This window comes from Solanum verrucosum, unplaced genomic scaffold, assembly GCF_900185275.1.
Source record: "Solanum verrucosum unplaced genomic scaffold, falcon-dt-bn FXZP01000208.1, whole genome shotgun sequence".
In the NCBI taxonomy this organism is placed as follows: domain Eukaryota; kingdom Viridiplantae; phylum Streptophyta; class Magnoliopsida; order Solanales; family Solanaceae; genus Solanum; species Solanum verrucosum.
In genome coordinates this window covers 1,651,982-1,671,593 of record NW_026020329.1, presented here as the reverse complement: position 1 = coordinate 1,671,593, position 19,612 = coordinate 1,651,982, and the positions used below count along the sequence as shown (strand labels likewise).

Genomic DNA, 19,612 nt, shown 5'->3' with positions numbered 1-19,612 from the left:
TAATTTACAATCGTGCATAATTGATACATATATAAGTTATGAAAGAATCTACATATTATTTTATAAAAGGTAAAAGATGGAATAACTAATACATAACTGACTAATTCCTGCATAAGTATTATTAATATGTGTATTTGTGATTCCGATCTTGGTAACCCTATGATTTGTGATTCTTTATTGCTTAAGAGAGAAGCTGAAAAGGTTGGAAGTGAAATGAGAAAGTGGTCAGTATACGCTGCAAGCTATCCCACATCGCCTCTTTAGTGAAATCCCTGTGGATTTATATAGAATGCGTAACTTAGTTAATATTGTGTTCGTAGAAAGGAGAGATGGTTGGCATCTCCCCCGACAGGGACGGGAACAGCCTTCGGGCTTTACCTGTTATCAGACACATCCGGTTAAGGCTACCCACTTCGGTGGATCTAACCCAATTTTTTTTTATTTATCGGTTATCAATGATAGTCATGAAAATAACGGGTTACGCTTCGATTATCAGTTTAACTATTAAGATATGACACACATAAAAAAAAAAGGCGATAAACTAAAGAACCATGCACGTGAGTTGAAAGATTACATCTTTGCTCAAAAACTAACATTGACACCTTGTAGAATAATCGAGGGTTTGAGACTGTCAGAAATAAATGTATGAAACTAAATATTGATCCATTAAGAAAAAGCTTCAAACCATTACAAACCATTAACTCAATATATAAAATAAAATCAATACCATTACCAAAACTGCTAAATCCGTTACCAATAAACCAATAGTAATTTTTTTTTTCAATTCAATTTTAAACTTCCCTAGTAGTATATAGATATGTTCTCCAGAAGGCCTAATTTGATAAAAGAGATTTAACCATGTATTTTGCAGATAACATAATCTCTCCAAGTATCAAGGATGACATCTCAAAAGAAATAATTTTAACAGTATTTTTTCACCTAAAAAGTAAAAAGGGAAATGTTTTCTATGAGGATATAAACATAGAACAGTACAGACAAATCCAAATGCTGGAACGGGACTAATTATTACTGGTCTTCCATTTTTTCCCTAAAGAGGTTATTGATTTTTTGAATTGAAGTTTCGGCACTTCTTGATTGAAACTCAATAATGGGATCCAGCAATCTAGGTCCGTCAAGTCCACTTATCTCCAACTCGTGAACTTAATCGATACAAAGTTTTTCTACAATTCATCATTCATGAACGTTGACAAATGAGAAAATGTTGGAATGTATGCGTCCACTGGTCTAGATGGGACCAGGTCCTCAGCACAGTTACAATAACAGAAAATAAACAAAGTGTTGAAAGTAAAGATTGCACAATAACTTTACGTGGAAACCTCCTTGCTCAAGGGAGTAAAACCACGACCTGGCCTGCCAGGACTTTTCAAAAAACTTCTTTCACTAATCTTCTCAAGCAAAAGTAAAAGCAAGTTTACAAACTGAGATTAGTCTACTAATCCCAACTCTAAGCAATACTTCCTATTACTTAGATGAGCCAGAGCAGATACAACACTGCCCACTAAGCTATCATCCCTAGATAACTTAGACTTTGTTAAGCGAATACCACACTGCCCACTAAATCAACTAGCTCCTAGATGGCTTAGAATTTGACTAAGCAGCAAACAATGTTGCCCACTAAATCAGTTAGCCTCAACTGACTTAGACTTTTACAACGAACACAAAAATCTGAATCCTTTATAGATTAGGAACATATTTACAATATAAGCACAGAAGTAAAACTCCTAAGACACACTATGACGCTTGCAGCTCGATCAGGTCCTTGTTGTGCTTGCCTGAGAATACTTCACGAAGATAGTCTTTGCTTGTATACTTGAGAATTTTCAAGAGGCAAAAACCTATAAAATGATAGACACAAAACTCAAACTCAACAAAGATACTTCAGCACTTTATCAGATCCTTTTGTTGAGTGTCAATATTGTTCTACCTTGAAGATGGCTTTTTCCTTTTAAGCTTGTGAGTTTTTGCCAAAATCTTGAGTTTTTATTTTGTTGAAAGAGACTATATTAAAATGAACACAAACTCATTGGGACCGCCCATTGGCTGAGAGCTTGTTGTTTAGAAAAGTTGTGCACCTACCACATCAGAAGTGGCAGCTTTTCTGACAGCTGTCTTGTCATCCTTTCACATCGCAGTCTTGTAGGGACCAGGTCCCTTGCAAACTTCTCTTAGTAAGTTCTTGAGAATACGTGATGGCTTTCTCCTTTTGAATGAATGAATTAGTTTGTTGTTTTTCCTTGGATATATTTAGACATGAAAAGTTATTATCCAATGAACAAGCAACCTCGTCGATTCTGATTGGTGGAGTACTCTGTAGCTTCACCAACCTTCTGACGCAGACAGTTTTCCAGTTGTACAGCACTTTGACCATTGGACGAGTATTCATACTTTGCATAGGACCAGGTCCCTGCACTTGTGAGGAGATTATCAAAACATCAAGGAACATAAGAACTTATCAATTTCCCCCTTTTTGATGATGACAAACAACCTGCATAACTCCTCATGTGAGTGAACAAACATTCATTCAATAACTGGTGTTCCCCCTTAATTAGTGTCCCTGCCCTTGTGAAGAGATCATCAAATCATCTAGGAACATAAGCACTTATCAGAAAACACCTTAGGATTGCTAACCAATATATATATATATATATATATATATATATATATATATATATATATAAGAGGAACATAGAGAAAGTGATGTGGCACCTCTCTATGGCCTCCATTCATTTTATTTTATTTTTCTTCTTTTCTTGACATTTTTTCTTATTTCTTTCAATTATTTTTTTTCTTGCAAAATCATCTTCTTAACTTATACCTCTTCAATTATATAAATTATATTCTTAAATTAGTATTAATAATATTCATAACTCCCAAACCTTTCATATTCATAACCTCTCAAGCCTTTCATATTCATAACCTCTAATTATTTAATGTAGAAGGTTATATTAACACTATAAAATCACACTAAAATTGTGCATTATCTTTTCCAAATATGATTTCATATATTACTTTTAATTAGCAAGCAAGGCTAATATGTCAAAGCATATTTTTGTTTTTTCTAGATAAATTATTTTGTTTTGTTATCTTTATGATTCTCTTTATAACCATAAAAATAGAGATTCATTTTAGGACTAATAATCTATTTGTTATTATTTTTCATGACTCTTGTGTATAGGATGAAATGAAATCATCCAGAGATGGAGATTAATGGATTTTGAGCTATATATATTGATTATTCTTTTTTTTTTTTTAGGTGCTTAAGAAGTAATGTTTCTGTTCTATTATTTCCTTTTGAATTGTTTATGTTTTGTCAAAACTGATTATATGTGTAGGAGGACTTATGATTAAATGCAATTTTCTCTTTATTCTTTATCTTTTTCTTCTTTTGCTAGATAATTTTTTAACTTATTTAATCATATTTTGCAGATTATAGGAGATATATCTATAGTGAAAATGGTTAAGACATTCTTGCATAATTTGATTTTACAAGGTAAAATAATTTGATATGTCTAATATAATTACAACTCTTTCTTTGTTGAAATCATAATTTAATATTATTTGTTTGTGTTTGTGAAGATATAAATCTCGAGTTTTTTTTTTAAAAAAACATTTAATTTATTCTCTTTAAACCTCTATGCAATTCTTAGATAATTTGATTATATTATAATGATAACACTCTTCAAAAAAATTATTGTTCAGGTAAATTCATCTTTCACTTTTTTGTTGATAATATTAGTTTATTGTGTTTGTGGGTATAATATTTTAAAACATAGAAACAGAAAATGAGTCAATGGATATCGATATGCTACTTAAAAAAATACGTACATATACTTCCATAGTCTGGTGGAGCAATTTTTATTTACAAAAATGATAGAATATGAGAATTTAAAGTTAATTTATAATTTTGAAAATACAGTTGGTTTTATTAAAAACAAATTATTTATTTATGTGTAAAATTGCAATCTTTAATTTTTTAATTTTTGTTGTTTTCTAGGAGATTTCAAGTTGTTTATTAATAAGTCAAGTTACGGTCTTTATATTTTTCATATTTGTTGTTTTCCAGGAGTTCTCAAGTTATTTCAAAATTACGATTAATTTATAATTTTTAAAATACAGTTGATTTCCTTGCTTTCTATTTACTCTAATTTGATTGTCCTATAATTAGTGTTCTTTATTAGTGTAATAATGTACAAATATTACACCTATTATGTTTCAAACAAGTCCAAAGCCACATTGTTAATCCTCTTAATTATTGTGACTCTTTATTCTTGGGAATTTATTATATTGAATGTAATATTTATTTAAAATGTGAAATATACTTTTTAATATTTTTGTGTTTAAGCCAAGCAAAATTAAAAGAAATAGGAATTCGTATGTGTCATTTTTTTTAAATCTTTTTGTGTAGTTAATTCTCTCTTTTGTTCTCTTTTATGTTTATTTTTAAATTTTACATTCTTTTGTTTTCCCAATATAAGTTGTCCCAAAAATAATTGGATATCTGGACTTAAATATAATAATAATAATAATAATAATAATAATAATAATAATAATATATTAAGATGTGGAAACTAACTAATTAAGATTGTTATTTTTCATCATTTAAATATGTAAACTTTTTTTTATTTAAAATTTAATTATTAAAAAGTTATTAATCAAGTATTAAATTAATCTAATATTGTACAATAAAAATAATTAAAAAATGTGATGATTAGGTGATGACGACGACAAGTAATAGTAATTGTAGATAATGATTAAAAATAGTGTTGGCTAACGATGTAGTCATGAATAATAACTATTAATGGCAATCTGAGTTTTCACATTATCAAAAAATTATACTAAGAATATAATTTAGAAGATTACAAAGAAGCAGAAAAGAACGATCAGATTTCAAGTTTACATATATATATATATATATATAAATTATACTAAAAAAGATCCCAAATTAAAAAAAAAAACAAATGATCACATCTCAAGTTTACATTTCAGTAGTTCTAATATTACCTTCTCTTTTTCTCTATGAAATTTATTTTTAATATTTGACTTTCCAAAGTTCACATATATTGATTTCTTAGTGAATTTCATATTTAACCTAAATATTTTTCATAGCTTTTCTTCTATGAAATTATGTGATTAATAAAAGAATCATTTTATTAAAGTAATTATTGATATTAGTATGTAACTTTATTTTAACTTTCTTCATTTCACGCGGCCCAAGTACACTAGTATAGTACAAAGCACAAATTTTTTAAAATAGTTCAAATAATAATCCACTTCACGCATCACCACTTTGAATGATAGAATTACTTAATGAGAAAATTGCATACCTAGGCATCACTATAAAAGAATATTAGGTAAACCAAAAATCGAGAAATATAACTAAGATTGCAACTGTCAAAGGAAACAAAACACCAAACTCAAAATTGAACATAATAGTCTGATATCTAGTTCTATAAAGAGCGCAAAAGATAATCGATTGATCACAACAAAAGTGTCTTTTTCCTCCCCTAGCCAGTGAATGTTGAAATCCACTAGTTCAGAGAACCAAAATTGAAGTAATTTGAAAGAGCAACTCAATCCACTAGAAGATCAAAACACGTTTTACATAAACAAGTTAGGTTTGGTGGCCTTGTAGGTTGTCTTGAGTTTCCTGGTAGGTGGCCTGACTTTCTTGAACACCAACGGGAACTTGATTTTGGAGTCATGGAACTGCTTTGTGCTCTCCCGCTTGCAGAGCTTAGCTGGAATAGTGGCTGTCTTGATGATCTGGATGCAGTGATGGCGGACCCTGTGGCGAGAAGCCATTTCAGTGTACATCTGTTCTACACCACCATTCAATGTGGTGTCACGGTACTCCTTGTACATGTTATGATACCCAGTCCTACTTTGGTAACGCAGCCAAATACCATAGTTCTTGATTTTTGTTGGGTATTTCTCAAAAATCTACGAAATGAAACACAAAATCTCAATAACAATGTTCAGCATCTATGTCAATGGATCAAGTATAACCACAAAAATACACCATGAGAAAAGATGCATAATCATATATGAGAAAGGAAATAGTACTCCCTCTGTTTCAATTTATTTGTACTACTTTCCTTTTTTAGTCTGTTAAAAAATAATGTAACTTTCCTTTTTTTAGCAACTCTTTAATTTCAACTTTCTACGTGACATGTTTAAGACCCCAAAGGTTAGTTTTGGTACATTTGACATATCTTAAATTTTAGACCACAAAATTCAAGTCTACTTTTCTTTCTTAAAACTCCATGTCAAATCAAAAACAGGTCAAAGAAATTGAAATGGAGGGAGTAACTTTTAATAACCATTACAAGAATACATACATAGATTATGGCTACCTCCAAAACCTGGAACTACTGAGTCAAAGGCTACATTCTGCAGTAGTACCGTGATATTTAAACCATTATGAAAGTCTGCCCAAATTACAGACATGCAATTATTTAAAGAAATTCTATCCAAGAAAATAAGTATTACTTGTTAAAAAGTAGCATCGTGTTTTTTTTCTTCCAAGACCTCACTTGTGGAATTTTATTAGGTATGCTGTTGTTATAGTCATTCTCTTTGCATTTTTCATCCAAACCTATGCACATCTTTTTATTTTTTATGATTTACCCCCAACCTCTATCACACTATAACAGACCTCATTTCGAAGAGCAAAGAGGAATAACATAAATTTAGTGCACCACCACCACCACTAGGAATGACATGGGAATTGAAAATGATATCACCCAGACAAGTTAAATAAAATCTAGAAGATAACACCATTGATCACATGCAAAGACTAACATTGACAAGTCTATACAAGCTTCGATTGGCAAACAAATGGAAGATTTCACTTAGGTGACCCCGACATACCAGATTACTAGGAAACTACTATTCACGGATCATAACAGATTAACAGAAACATTTACTTTAGATAACCAGCAAAAGAACTTAACCATAGACACATTTATCAAGTAAAAGTACAAATTAACCATGAACTCCAACAATAATAACTAGGGACTATACAAATCAAATAAGCAACAACATTACAAATCTTGCTATTAATACATCCCAATGACACATTTTATCAAAGAGAAAATTAAGAAATGCATTTGATCATACCTCATTAATAGCTAGCATCTGACCATTGCTCTTCTTCACCTTCTTTAGCTTCCTCAAGAAGTACCTTTTCCAGCCGAAATCAAACACCACAATCATCAGAGACAGATCTATGGGTCGGGAGGGTGTTCACCCCAAAACAAATACACCATCTATAAGATATTTTTCATGTACATATATAAATTTTGAATCCTCAACATAAACACAAGTCTATAGGTTAGTTTAGCACGTTCAAAATTCAAACTGATCACAATGCACTAATTTTTTTTCCGAGCCACTAAGTGAAAATCTGTATACGCCACCACCAATCATTCCCCCAACACATAGAGTATGTTTCATTCATATGACACTATACTAGTTAGGAACTAATACCAATTGGAAGGGGTGGGAGCTAATAATGAGATGATCATATGACAAAAAACACACACAGAGGGTGAGAAAAATTACCAGAACTTGGACTTGGCACGGACCTCATTTGTAGCCCAGAGTTTCATACGGTAAATCTTTGGGTGCTCATCGTTTTCTGACGGTAGAGCTCTCCCTACAACCTGATATTGATGGAACTACAACAACAACAACACAAATTCCAGTTATTATTGCAACAAATACACGAGAAAATCAAGCAAAACTGTTAAAATTTGTTTGTGATACTAACTTTGTAGGTCACCATTTCTGCCCCGGCTACTTTGCGTCTGAATATTTGGGAGGCGTCTTCAGTCCGAAAAAGTGAAGGAAAAATAAGGTAGGGTTTTTATGTTAAAAGGAAACCCTAGTCTTAATGGGCTGTCTAAACTAGACCTATATTCTTTTATTGGGCCTTTAACTATGGCATGTTCGGCCCAAGTGCACAAACTGCCAATTTTACTAGAGAAAATTATCCCATGCAGCGGTTTCAATTCTTTAAAAACATAAACAAAAGATTTTTACACAAATCTCATTGTGTTAAGAGTTAATTACATCATATCCAATTTTATTCTAAATTACAAAATTTCTTAAATATGGTGAAATCTGGATACATCCCAAAATGCTTGGATACATCGCATTCCGGCTTTGGATATATCACTCAACGTTATGATACATCGCATCTCGGTTTTGGATATATCACTTAATGTCCCAATGCATCCGACCGATACATCGCGTCTCGATTTCGGTACATCACTCAACGTCCCAATATATCCGACTGATACATCACATAAAGTGATGTATCCAGTAATAGAAGAGAGTAGAAATTTTTGTAATTTTTTCAAATTATAGAAAATTTTAGAGAATATGGTAAAATAAATTATATCTTTAAATAATTTTTCCAAAAAATAACAATATTATGTATATTAATAACAAACATACAAGATATACGTATATGTATATCTGAAAATCCTTTCTCAATATAGACAGCAATAAACTCGCGACATACACAATACTCCTCTCTCCCTAATTACTTGTCTACTTTTGAATTGGCACACCTATTAAGAAAGTAATTATTGACATAGTGAGTTTACCATTTTACCCCTATTAATTATGAAGTGAATAGATTAAAAATTTAAGATTATCAAGAAATTCTACCTTTTTCAAAGTAATTAATTGAGGGTATAATAGGTAAAATTATTTTGTCTTTCTTAATTTATCAAAATAGACAAGTAATTAGGAACAACTATAAAGGAAAAATGGACAAGTAATTACGGACAGAGGGAGTATATGTTTATGTGTTGGTTGCCCTATGCACTTTACAAATACTTTATATTGGAAGAGACTCCTCTCCAGTACATTAATCTCTCCACTTGGTCCAGTACATATTTAATTTAATGACATCTGTCAATTTTTAAAATCTAATGGTCCATATTTATTTAAATAAAGCATCCTTTAAACCATGGTCAAATATCATTAACCATGGTTATTACTAATTCTCTTTCTCTCTCCTCTCTCTTCTCTTTCTTTCTCACTTAATTCTGCAACAAACTTTTTCTCAGTCAGCAAAGAATTTGCTTTGTTAACAACAATCGCTTTTTCTTTTCATTATTTGCACACCGTGATAAAAGAAGACAAAACTCAAAAGGATGAATTTGGGTAATAAAATTTAAAAAATCCAACCCATGAGACTACTTTTTTGAAGCTTGGTTCGGTCACAATGGTGATCCACAAAACTCTGTCGTCTTCTTCGTAACATCAACTTTTTCAATTTGGAGTTTCTGCAAAAGTCAACTAAAGGATCTGGAAAGGGCATGAAAAATGGGTAGGAAAATATTTTTTCATATACTTTTTTTTTTTGGTGAAATTCTCCATTTATTTTTTGGGTCTTCTTTTCTTGTGGTATTTATAACTGTAATCTTTAATTGGGGCTAATCACTCCATTTCAGTCTTTCTCTTTTGAGACTCTCCCTAGTTGTTCATATGTAAATGTAAAAATATTAAAATATTGATGTAATTTTAATTTTCAATTGTTTGATTGAGAGTTTTGAAGGGGGAAGAAGTGTTTCTTTGCTGATTGAAGAAGGAATGAGAGGAGAGAGAATTACTAATAACCATGATTAATGATATTTGGTCAAGAAAAATTAATCAGGTCCATTAAAAATTAAATGGGCGCGGAGAGGAGCCTCTTCCATATAGTTGGCCTATACATACAACTTGAAAATACATATACTGAATTCAGTTGGTCACAAAATATAATTGATGTTTTCATATATATTCAACTTCTACTATGAAAATACATGTATAGTAACACATTCAATTAAGGATTAGATATTATATTCGTGTGATTCCAGCTAGGATTAAATATTATATGTACGTGAATACAATGTAATTTGCTACATTTTATAAAAAAAAAAAAAATCTCTATATATTGTCATAAATAACTCTAATAATGTTTTTTTTTTGTTTTCCACTCGGTATCCAGAGCCCACATTGGAGCTCCGACTAAATCTAAATTGCGCTCTGCAGGGTCCATTCGGAGGTGGCGCTCCCAACATAATTTTCTCCATATCCAAGGCTCGAACCCGAGACCTCTGAATATTTTCATTTTAGTACTGCCATATATCAATTTCTATGAATTATTTAACCATTATTCATTTGGTAGTAAGATTATAATATGTAAACAATAATACTCTTACCTACCCTTTATAAAAATTTCATCCAGCATCACGTGACATGCCTTTTCTTCATATTTTCCCTTTGCATTAGCATCATAAAAAATGATAGCTAATTTGTCAAGGTCACACAAAAGAAAATCTTGTACATGTATTGTATTACTAAAAGGGCATGGCTCGTGCTAAGCACGAGTCCAACATTTTAATTTTTTTTAAAAGATAAGTGCTTGAAAATACTCATTAATTATAAACATCATTAGCTATATTTATATAAAAGTATGTCGAATAAGTACTTAAGTTTACAGGGCAGAATGCCTTCACATGTAATATAAACATTTTTCCATTAGCTAAAACAAAATAACATTATCAGTGCCTAAAAGTGGTTAATCTAACTGTCAGATCTTAAACTCAGATAAGAGAATTGAACTACTTTTAATAAAGTGAAAATTTCATATATGACATTTATTAGACTAATATTTTCAAGTTATAGCAGTAGAATAAAACTTTCAAGTTGTTACAATAAAAAATTTCAGGTTATAACATTTTATTAAAAAAATATTTTTTTTTAATTAATTGTAAAAATCTGTTTTGAAAAAAAAATAGATAAAAAAGGAAAATAAATCGATTTTGAAGAAAAAAATTAAAAAAACGGAAATAGGTGTATTAATTAAATTTGAATTGATTGATGATAATTATTAATTAGCATAAATTTAGGAGATTCAAACTAATTAGGAATATTTGTTTTCCTTAATTCACTCTAATCTGTTAAAATAAATTAAAAAATCTTATTTTATCCATTTTATACATCTTTAAAAATACTTAATCCACGCTTGTTAAGACAATATAATTTACAATTAGGTCGTAAATTGTCCAGGATGAAAAAATGTAAAACAAAAATGTAATTGAGGTTGTTACAAAATACAATTATCACTATTTTACATTGGCATAATCGTTTATACAAGGTATATACATGTTGGATACCAACTTCATGCATTTTTTATTTTTTTATTTTTTGTGTCAGAATATGAATTTGGATGCCAAAGGTGTATAGTATGGATACCAATTATAAGGCAGGGTTAGTTCATGAACTCTAAATTAGTAGTATGATTTCTTTCTAGTTAATAAGACATTGTAAAATCATAAACTCTAAAATGTTGAATCCAATTCGTATGCATTTTGTATATAACTGTTATCCCGAGAATTATTATAGTCAATCTGTAATTTATCTTTAGAATGGTGTATCCATTTGGAATGCAGTCTGTATATAACTAGTTTCCTGCGATTACAATAGTTAATCTGTAATTCATATATAGTTGGTATCTTTTTGGAATAAACCAGTGAATATTATATATATCAAATACTTAAAGCTGTAACAAACACAAAAATATCGTCCAAAAGTTAAAAAAAACTTGTAATTCTAAATAGTCTAAGGTGAAATCAACTATCTCAAATTTGATCTCCGTGGTCTTGGTGTGGGATAATTGCTGATATCCGGAGCATGTTCTTTTGCTATGCGGGATCCACTAAATTTGCTAGCAACAGTGCCAGTTACTTCACTCTCACTGATCGCGCCATCATCATTCTTTGTTTTTCCATAATGTCATATGATTGTGGCATACCTTTGACAATGGTACTTTGCATCGATATCAACCAAACGCATATCAAAAACTTAATTACTGATGTATTTAGCAAATAAACATGTGTACCAATCACAATCACTAAATTTTTTTTGAAAGAAAAATCATTTTATACCATTTTCATACCAATGTTAAAAATTTAAATACATTAATGAATAAATTGAAAAAGAAACCTTCCTATTAGAAAAAATCCCAATTTCATATCAATACTAGTCATAATTCATATAAAACAGAGTAATTTAACAATTCATACCATTTGCATACCAATTTAACAATTCATACCATTGGGCTACTGATATCAAACCAATTTCATACCAATGTCAAAATACAATTCATACCATTTGCATACCAATATTATATCACATTTCATCTAATATCCCAAAATCATATATTAAAGTCAGATTCATACAAATATTATTCACATTTCGTACAAGTTTCACCCAAACAAAAGTTTCGAAACAACAATAAGCATAATGTGATATTTTTAGCAAAAAAATCACTAATTTGAATAATGTGTAAATAAATTAAATATAATACTTACCCTAACAATTTTTTTTGCCTTTTGGATATTGGGATTTTTGATTCCATTTTTTTTTGTTCTTCTTGTTGATGGTTTTGAAGATTGAGCAATTTCTACATTTGTTTTTTTTTCTTTTTTTCTTTTTTATTTCACTAACAAAATCAGAATTCGAATCAAAAGGGGTTTCTACAATTTTCCCTTTCCTCTTCTTTCCCTTTTGATTTGCCGGACTCACCCTTTTCTTTGCTTCATTTTTTTTCTCCTTTTGATCCTTCAACTGGGAGGAACCACACTTTGTAGAAATTTCAACATTCTTCGTGTGTAGATCTCATCCCACCATTAAATCATATAAATGTGAAAGAGTTCTACTGATTTTCTTTTTGAATGAAGAAGATGAACGTTGAGGATGGTGAGAGAGAAAAAGTTTGTTCTCTGTAAAAGAGAAACGTGGGGGTGGGGGTGTGGGGTTTGTGTGTGGGTAAAAGAGGAAGGTGGGGGTTGTTGTGTGAAATCTAGAAAAAAATTCCTAAAATGGTGTAAGAGATAATGACAATTGATTCTCTAATATTAATGTTATCCCTAAAATGGTGTAAGAGATAATGACAATTGATTCTCTAATATTAATGTTATTTCTCTTACTTATTAATTATAATGTAATTATAAAAATAATAACTAATTAATTAAATAAAATAAATTAAATTATAAATTAAAACTAATATATTAATACTTGTAATTAAATTGTTATAAGTAGTAATATAAAAAGAGTACATCTAAAGGCTGTAATATTAAGCATTAAATAGATATATGAGGTGATTTTTCCTTTAATAAAACTGCATAAAACAACTATTCAAAACATGTGTCAGGGTGATGATAAGTACACCACAACCTAAATAAGTTTAAAATGTTGGACAAGTTCAATTGCTCCGAGCAGGGCCGACTCAACAACATTGGGGGCCTAAAGCAAAACTTAAGAGAAGGGCCCTAATATATATTTTTTTCTAAAATCTACTTTTCTAGCTATCTTGGATGCGAAGTCATTAGGTATTGTTTTATAATCAATTTGTTTTAATAATTCTTTACAAATGATAATATAGCTAATTCATTCAATCTCTCTTGAGACATTGTTGATCTTAAAGAAGATTTAATCAATTTTAATTTCGAAAAAACTTCTTCCGGCTTAGGCAATGGTTACAGGAATTGCTAACATTATTCTATAAGCAATATGTGTATTTGGAAAAGAATTAAGTCTTTTTATTTGATTGAGTATATTCATTAGATCATTATCTTTTACTTGTATTATTTCTCTTAACACTTTTAATTCAAAAAATAAATCTAAACCATCAATATCAGAATAACTATTACGTGTTAAAGAATGTTCAAGGTTAAGACAATATTTTTTAAAATTCTCATCATCTAGTGATCGCAATATTTTACCACTAAATAAGAATAAAAAATATCTTCATATGCATCAATTGATTCAAATCTATTTTGAAGTAAAAAAATAGTTTTATCTACTCTACATATATAAAACAATCAACTCTAAAAGAATCTTCTAGAGACTTTGTGATTTCGCTATCCATATTTTCATCAAATTATTTCTTACGAAATGCAGGTTTATTTTCATCTCACGTGCAATTTCCTTGGTAGAAATCATAACACTTATAGTACATATAATTTATTTTTTTTAAAATAACATATATAAGTAATTATTTTTTAAAAATGGGGGCCCCAAAATATATGGGGCGCCAAGTGATGACTTTAGTGGCCTAGGGATTAAGACGACCCTGGCTTCAAGTACATTGTCCTAAGGAACAACATCATTTGCACAAAGGTTGTTCATAAGGCCGTGTATCAGACATAGATTCAGCTTTTGATGGCCTTGTATATGAATTTGTTCCAAGATTTGAATTAACAGTGTAATACTATTAAAAGTCATGTTAATCAGAGTCATTAGATGAGATGAGATGATCATTACGCCAGTTATATCGACCACGATACACTGCATACTTGTAAATACTATTTTGACAAAAAGAAAAAAGAAAAAATTGTCATTCTCATCAAGGGGACTACAATTCAAGAGTCTGTGTGCTTCATAGAAAAACATTGTTATAAAGGTTGACACTAATATAAGATTTAATTGCTGCTTTCTTCCAAAATTTAGGAATGAATTTGATTTTTATGCGACACAACTAATTATTGCTTTCTTCCAAAATTTTGGGTGACCTGTTCAATTATTTCAGTGTAGAGCACTTTTCTAAGGGTAAATGTCATGAATAATCACTTTTCAACTCGTGTAATCGATGGCCAACTACCTTTATCTGTCAACTATCTTGAAACTAATTTGCACTAACTAATTCAAATTCTTAAATACATTATTATACTATACTGAACTTTTACACGTCAATTAATAGCAAATGTAGCATGTGAGTCCTCCCTTAACCAACAAAGGGACAATAATTATTGTCTAGAATATTAGCATAAAATGCATCGAGTATGTTTTAAGCCTCGCTTTCTAAGTTCCTTTAAAAATCAGTTTAGCAACTATATGCAATTATTTATCAAGTAACATCAGGTAAAGGAGAGAATGCAAATGTAAAATATAGAAATTATCTTCTGGTAGAAAACACAGGCTACTTATTTTATAGATCATCAATAATGGTCGAGTTTGTATATGTTTGGAGAAGTAATTGACATCATAGGACAAATAAATATAGAACTAAATGATATAATATGAAGTTTGACCCTTATGTTCCTATTTAAATCACAAATCTGGGGTATAGAATCAATATTACCAAGATATAATATTGCAACAACTGATTTTGGAGATTCTTTTGGAGACTTTTGTTTCGTCACTTTATTCTAAACAACCTTATTGTTGTATTTGACTAAAAATACATTTGTTTACAAGTTCTTGCACTTGAAGATGTACTTCTTTCCCATTTCCAAAATCCAACATTCAATGAAGAGCACTTGCCAACAAAGGAAAAGAGTTCCCACTTTTGAATCGAAGTCATCGAAGTAGTGAATCAATCTGAATAACATTAGAAGAAAGACGAGTCCATTCCCTAGCACTCTTAAAGAATAAACTGAAATTTGACATAAGTAGCTTCACAAAGAATTTTTTTTACATGAATTGATGGTGAGAAAATAGTCTCTCCACTTGAATTTTGTGTAAAACATATAAGGATAAGGGTCTGAAAAATACCCTAACTTTGGTCGGATTTGCTATTGCGATACTAAACTTTCATGAAGACCTATTACCTCCCTAGACTATTTAATACCGTATTTTTTAAACATATATAATACGGTATTAAATAGTCTAGGGAGGTAATAGGTCCTTATGAAAGTTTAGTATCGCAACAGCAAATTCGACCAAAGTTGGAGTATATTTCAGACCTTTATCCGAAACATATACAGTAAATAAATGAACTTTGAATAGTCATTCACATTTCCAAATCTCTTGACATTAGGGCTGGGCATAAACACCGAAAAACCGAATTGAATTATTTCGGTTTCGGTATATATTTTTGTATTTTTTGGTATTTCGGTTCGTTTTCGGTATGTAATTTTTGTGTTATTCGGTATTTCGGTTTACCAAAATATATTATATTATTAATATATATTAATATTATATTAATTGTTAATATTAAATAATAAATATTATAATTTAAAATTAAAAACAAAATAGGTCAAAAGTTAGTCTTTTCAAACTTTTCTTACTTTTTCACTGACCAATGACGTTTCGTCGTTCCCACTTCCCAAAGGCCAAAAGTGACTGTTCCCACGTCTACAGCAACAACAACCGTTCCCACTTCCGAATTCTGGCGACCGGCGTCGACCAGCAACAGCACGCAGCAACCACCAGTCGACCAACAGGTAGCCGCAACACAGCAGCAATCGGTATCGATCAGCAGGCAGCAGCACGCAGCAGCCGCTAGTCGACCTGCCATCAGCCGTCCTTTCCAGTTTCCATACAGCCAGGCGCCAATCACCGACCTCTTTCCACTTCCGGCGACCACCATCAGATATAAATAAAATAAACAAACAAAAAAATTACAAAATTTAAAAAAATCCATAACAAAAAACCGAACTAACAAAAACCGAACCGAAATAATAAAAATCGAACAGAATCGAATTATTTCAGTTCGGTGTTCGGTACACGTTGTACAAGAATCGAAAACCGGAAAAAAAAAACCGAAACCGAACCGAAATACCGAATGTCCACCCCTACTTGACATATATAAAATTCAAGAAACATCAAATAGTAAGAAGCCACAAAAATAACTTTTCAATAAAATACGTATATTTAAACTAAATTATAAAAATAAAAAAGGCAATGAGGTTGTTTTTATCATTATCCATTCAAATTGCCCTAACATAGAGGAACCATAAAAAAAATTTTAAAAAAATTCAGAAAAATAAAATAAAAAATTAACCAGCACGAAAATAAAAGAGAAAGAGCTCTCAAACAACGTTGAAAAAGAACCAATTTGTGGCAAAGAAAATTCATTAATTTTGCATATTGAATTTCTAGTAATAAAGATCTAAAATAATTTTTGAGAGAAAAAAGAGATGGAGAAGGAACTTGGTATTTTATGAAGAAAGAAGTAATTGTGCTTGGGAATTAGGACTAAAAAGTGTAAATGGATGTGGTTACCAGTTGTCCGCACACGTGAATAAAAGTTAAACATGTGTATCTAAACAGGAAAGTGTACACACGTGGTTGTAAGAATTGATAGTACAACTAATGTTTCTTTTAGTACAATATTACAATGCACAATTCGTCCTTAGCTTATAAGGGGAAGATCAATATTCGAACATTCATAAATAAATCAAATCAAATTAGTAACATGCATGTGCAAAAATAAAATCCTACAATAACGTACTCAAAAATCAGAAAATCGAATAAATACCACCAAGAACTTGAATCAAATACTCATTAAAAGTTGAAAAATAAAAATAGATATTTTACTATCATCACATATAATACAAGTAATTTTTGAAGAGAAAAGAAACGGATGCAGAAAAAGGCAATGACTCACCAGTTTCAAGCTTGAAAGAGAAAGGAATAGAGATGGTTATATACTTGTTGAATCTGTTTTGATCAAAAGACAAAGGTAATTTCAACTCTTTGCAGGTGTATATATAGTAACTATGTCCAATAAAATAGATCCAAACAGAGTCAAAAGCTTAAAGGCTTTCATTGTACACTTTAAAAGATATTAGTACTACTATGTGATGCAGCGTTCGTCCTAGTCTTATTGGCTTATATAAAGAGGCTACTGATTGTGCAATAAGTATTGTAAAAAGCGCATTATAAATTTGGGCTTGTTTTATTGAACATTGATTTGATGTTCCTTCCCTATGTTGTGCACACAATTTCTTTTTGTTTTAGCAAATCACATGTTCTTGGCTAAATCACATGTCCTTTGACTATTTTTTTTCTTCCTACTCTCTTCTAGGTCTTTCCATTTCTCCATTCTCATTCTTCAATGTTCCAGTAATCTTCACTCAGAACCTGAGGTATATCACTTTAATTATTACTTTAATTATCCAAGATTTTTTTTCAATTGTTCCTGCAATTTTCAGGTATATATATGTTGATTAATTGTTTTGATATGCATTTAATTTTCTTTTACCCTTTTGGGTTTGAAATGATTTCTATTTGGGCATCTGTTGTTTGAGGTATATTTTGATTAAGGTTTATATATAAAGTTGTGGATGATTGTCAAAGTTTTGATCTTGAATTGAATTTGCGACAGGAATCAAAGGGGTAAAAAGAAGATAGTTGATTTTTTCTTGTTCTTTTTGAAACTGGATTATGGGTTTCCGATGTTGAAGTGGTATAATTAAGATTTCTCAAATCAATATTTTCTTTTATTTTTGTTTTCTATTTTTTAATTCTATGTGTGGATATGTAAATCAATATGCTAATGCGCCACTGAAATCAAATAAGGGGGTAACACTTAGAAAATGATATACTAAAAACATTAATTTTATTACTTTGTTGTCATATCATGTTAAGACAAATTGTAGTATTGTAACTAAAGAAATATTAGTTGTACTGCCAATTCCTACAACCACGTCTGTACACTTCCTTGTTTAGATACACATATTTAACTTTTAATTCACTTTGTGAGAATAGCTGATAACCACATCTATTTATACTTTTTAGTCCTAATTCTCAAGCACGATTACTTTTTTTTCTTCAAAAATACCAAGTTCCTTCTCTATTTCTCTTTTCTCTCAAAAAGTATTTTAGATCGTTGTTATTAGAAATTCAAGCTACAAAATTGATGAATTCTCTTTGCTACAAATTAGTCCTTTTTCGACATTGTTTGAGAGCTATTTTTCTTTTGCTTTAGTGCTAGTTAGTCTTTTTATTTTTTTTCCAAAAAAAAATTATGAAAATTTTATGGGTCCTCTATGTTAGGACGATTGGAGTGGAGAATGATAAAAATAGCCTCAATGCCTTTTCTATTTTTATAATTTAGTTTAAAGGTACTTATTTTATTGAAAAAGTTTATATTGTTGCTTACATGTCATTTTTATGACTTCTTATTATTTGATGTTTCTGAAATTTTGTATTGAGACATTCATTTTTAGAATAAATAATTTTGGCCAAAATATTATAATCATGATTCATGCCTATTCACATTATGAACAAGTTTCATTTTGGCCACAAAATATCCTTATTGTTAGCATATTGAGATGACGAAATAAATGCGTCTTGATTTCCTCCAACTCCTTACCTAATGCCAAGACGGAGTTCACACTCCTGATCAAACCTACCAATGAAAAAAATTGTTCTTACCAAATTCAATTAGAATATTAAGAAAGAAACACTAAAAAATCATTGCATATCATTAACTGAAAACATGAACTACCAATATCATTCTCAACATAACCACAAAATGTTTACCTGATCCAAGAAAAAAAAACTGAAGTAGATTAGATGATACATTAATAGGCTCATAAAGTGATAAATTTTACTATAACTTGTTACCAAGAATGAGAAGTTCTTCCAACTATTAGCAACAATCACTATAAATTCAGTATCACTTGCAACTTGACTTCGCATTAACTAATTTACTTGCAGTGCAGAAAAAAAAACTGACCACACCACATTTAGAAAATTATGAAGAATGGACTTATTAACTAATATAAAAGGTTTTTCTTCATATTTAAGGAACTAGGCAAATCAATTCAAACTTGATAACAACTGATTGATATAGATTCAC

At 30.2% G+C, this 19,612-nt stretch overlaps 1 protein-coding gene and 1 non-coding gene across 2 annotated transcripts; one reads left to right on the top strand and one right to left on the bottom strand.

The window, feature by feature from the left end:
* Nucleotides 1-310: 310 nt before the first annotated feature.
* Nucleotides 311-438, top strand: LOC125836104 (U6atac minor spliceosomal RNA). The gene has a single exon (XR_007443446.1). It is a non-coding gene; the product is annotated as a U6atac minor spliceosomal RNA (small nuclear RNA).
* Nucleotides 439-5,373: 4,935 nt separating this feature from the next.
* LOC125836074 (60S ribosomal protein L18a-like) lies at nucleotides 5,374-7,895 on the bottom strand. The gene is made up of 4 exons (XM_049515159.1): nucleotides 7,793-7,895; nucleotides 7,585-7,700; nucleotides 7,141-7,204; nucleotides 5,374-5,961 (listed from the first exon to the last, which is right to left on the bottom strand). Exons 1-4 carry the CDS (start codon nucleotides 7,805-7,807, stop codon nucleotides 5,620-5,622), a joined length of 537 nt encoding a protein of 178 aa, XP_049371116.1. The 5' UTR covers nucleotides 7,808-7,895; the 3' UTR covers nucleotides 5,374-5,619.
* Nucleotides 7,896-19,612: the final 11,717 nt, after the last annotated feature.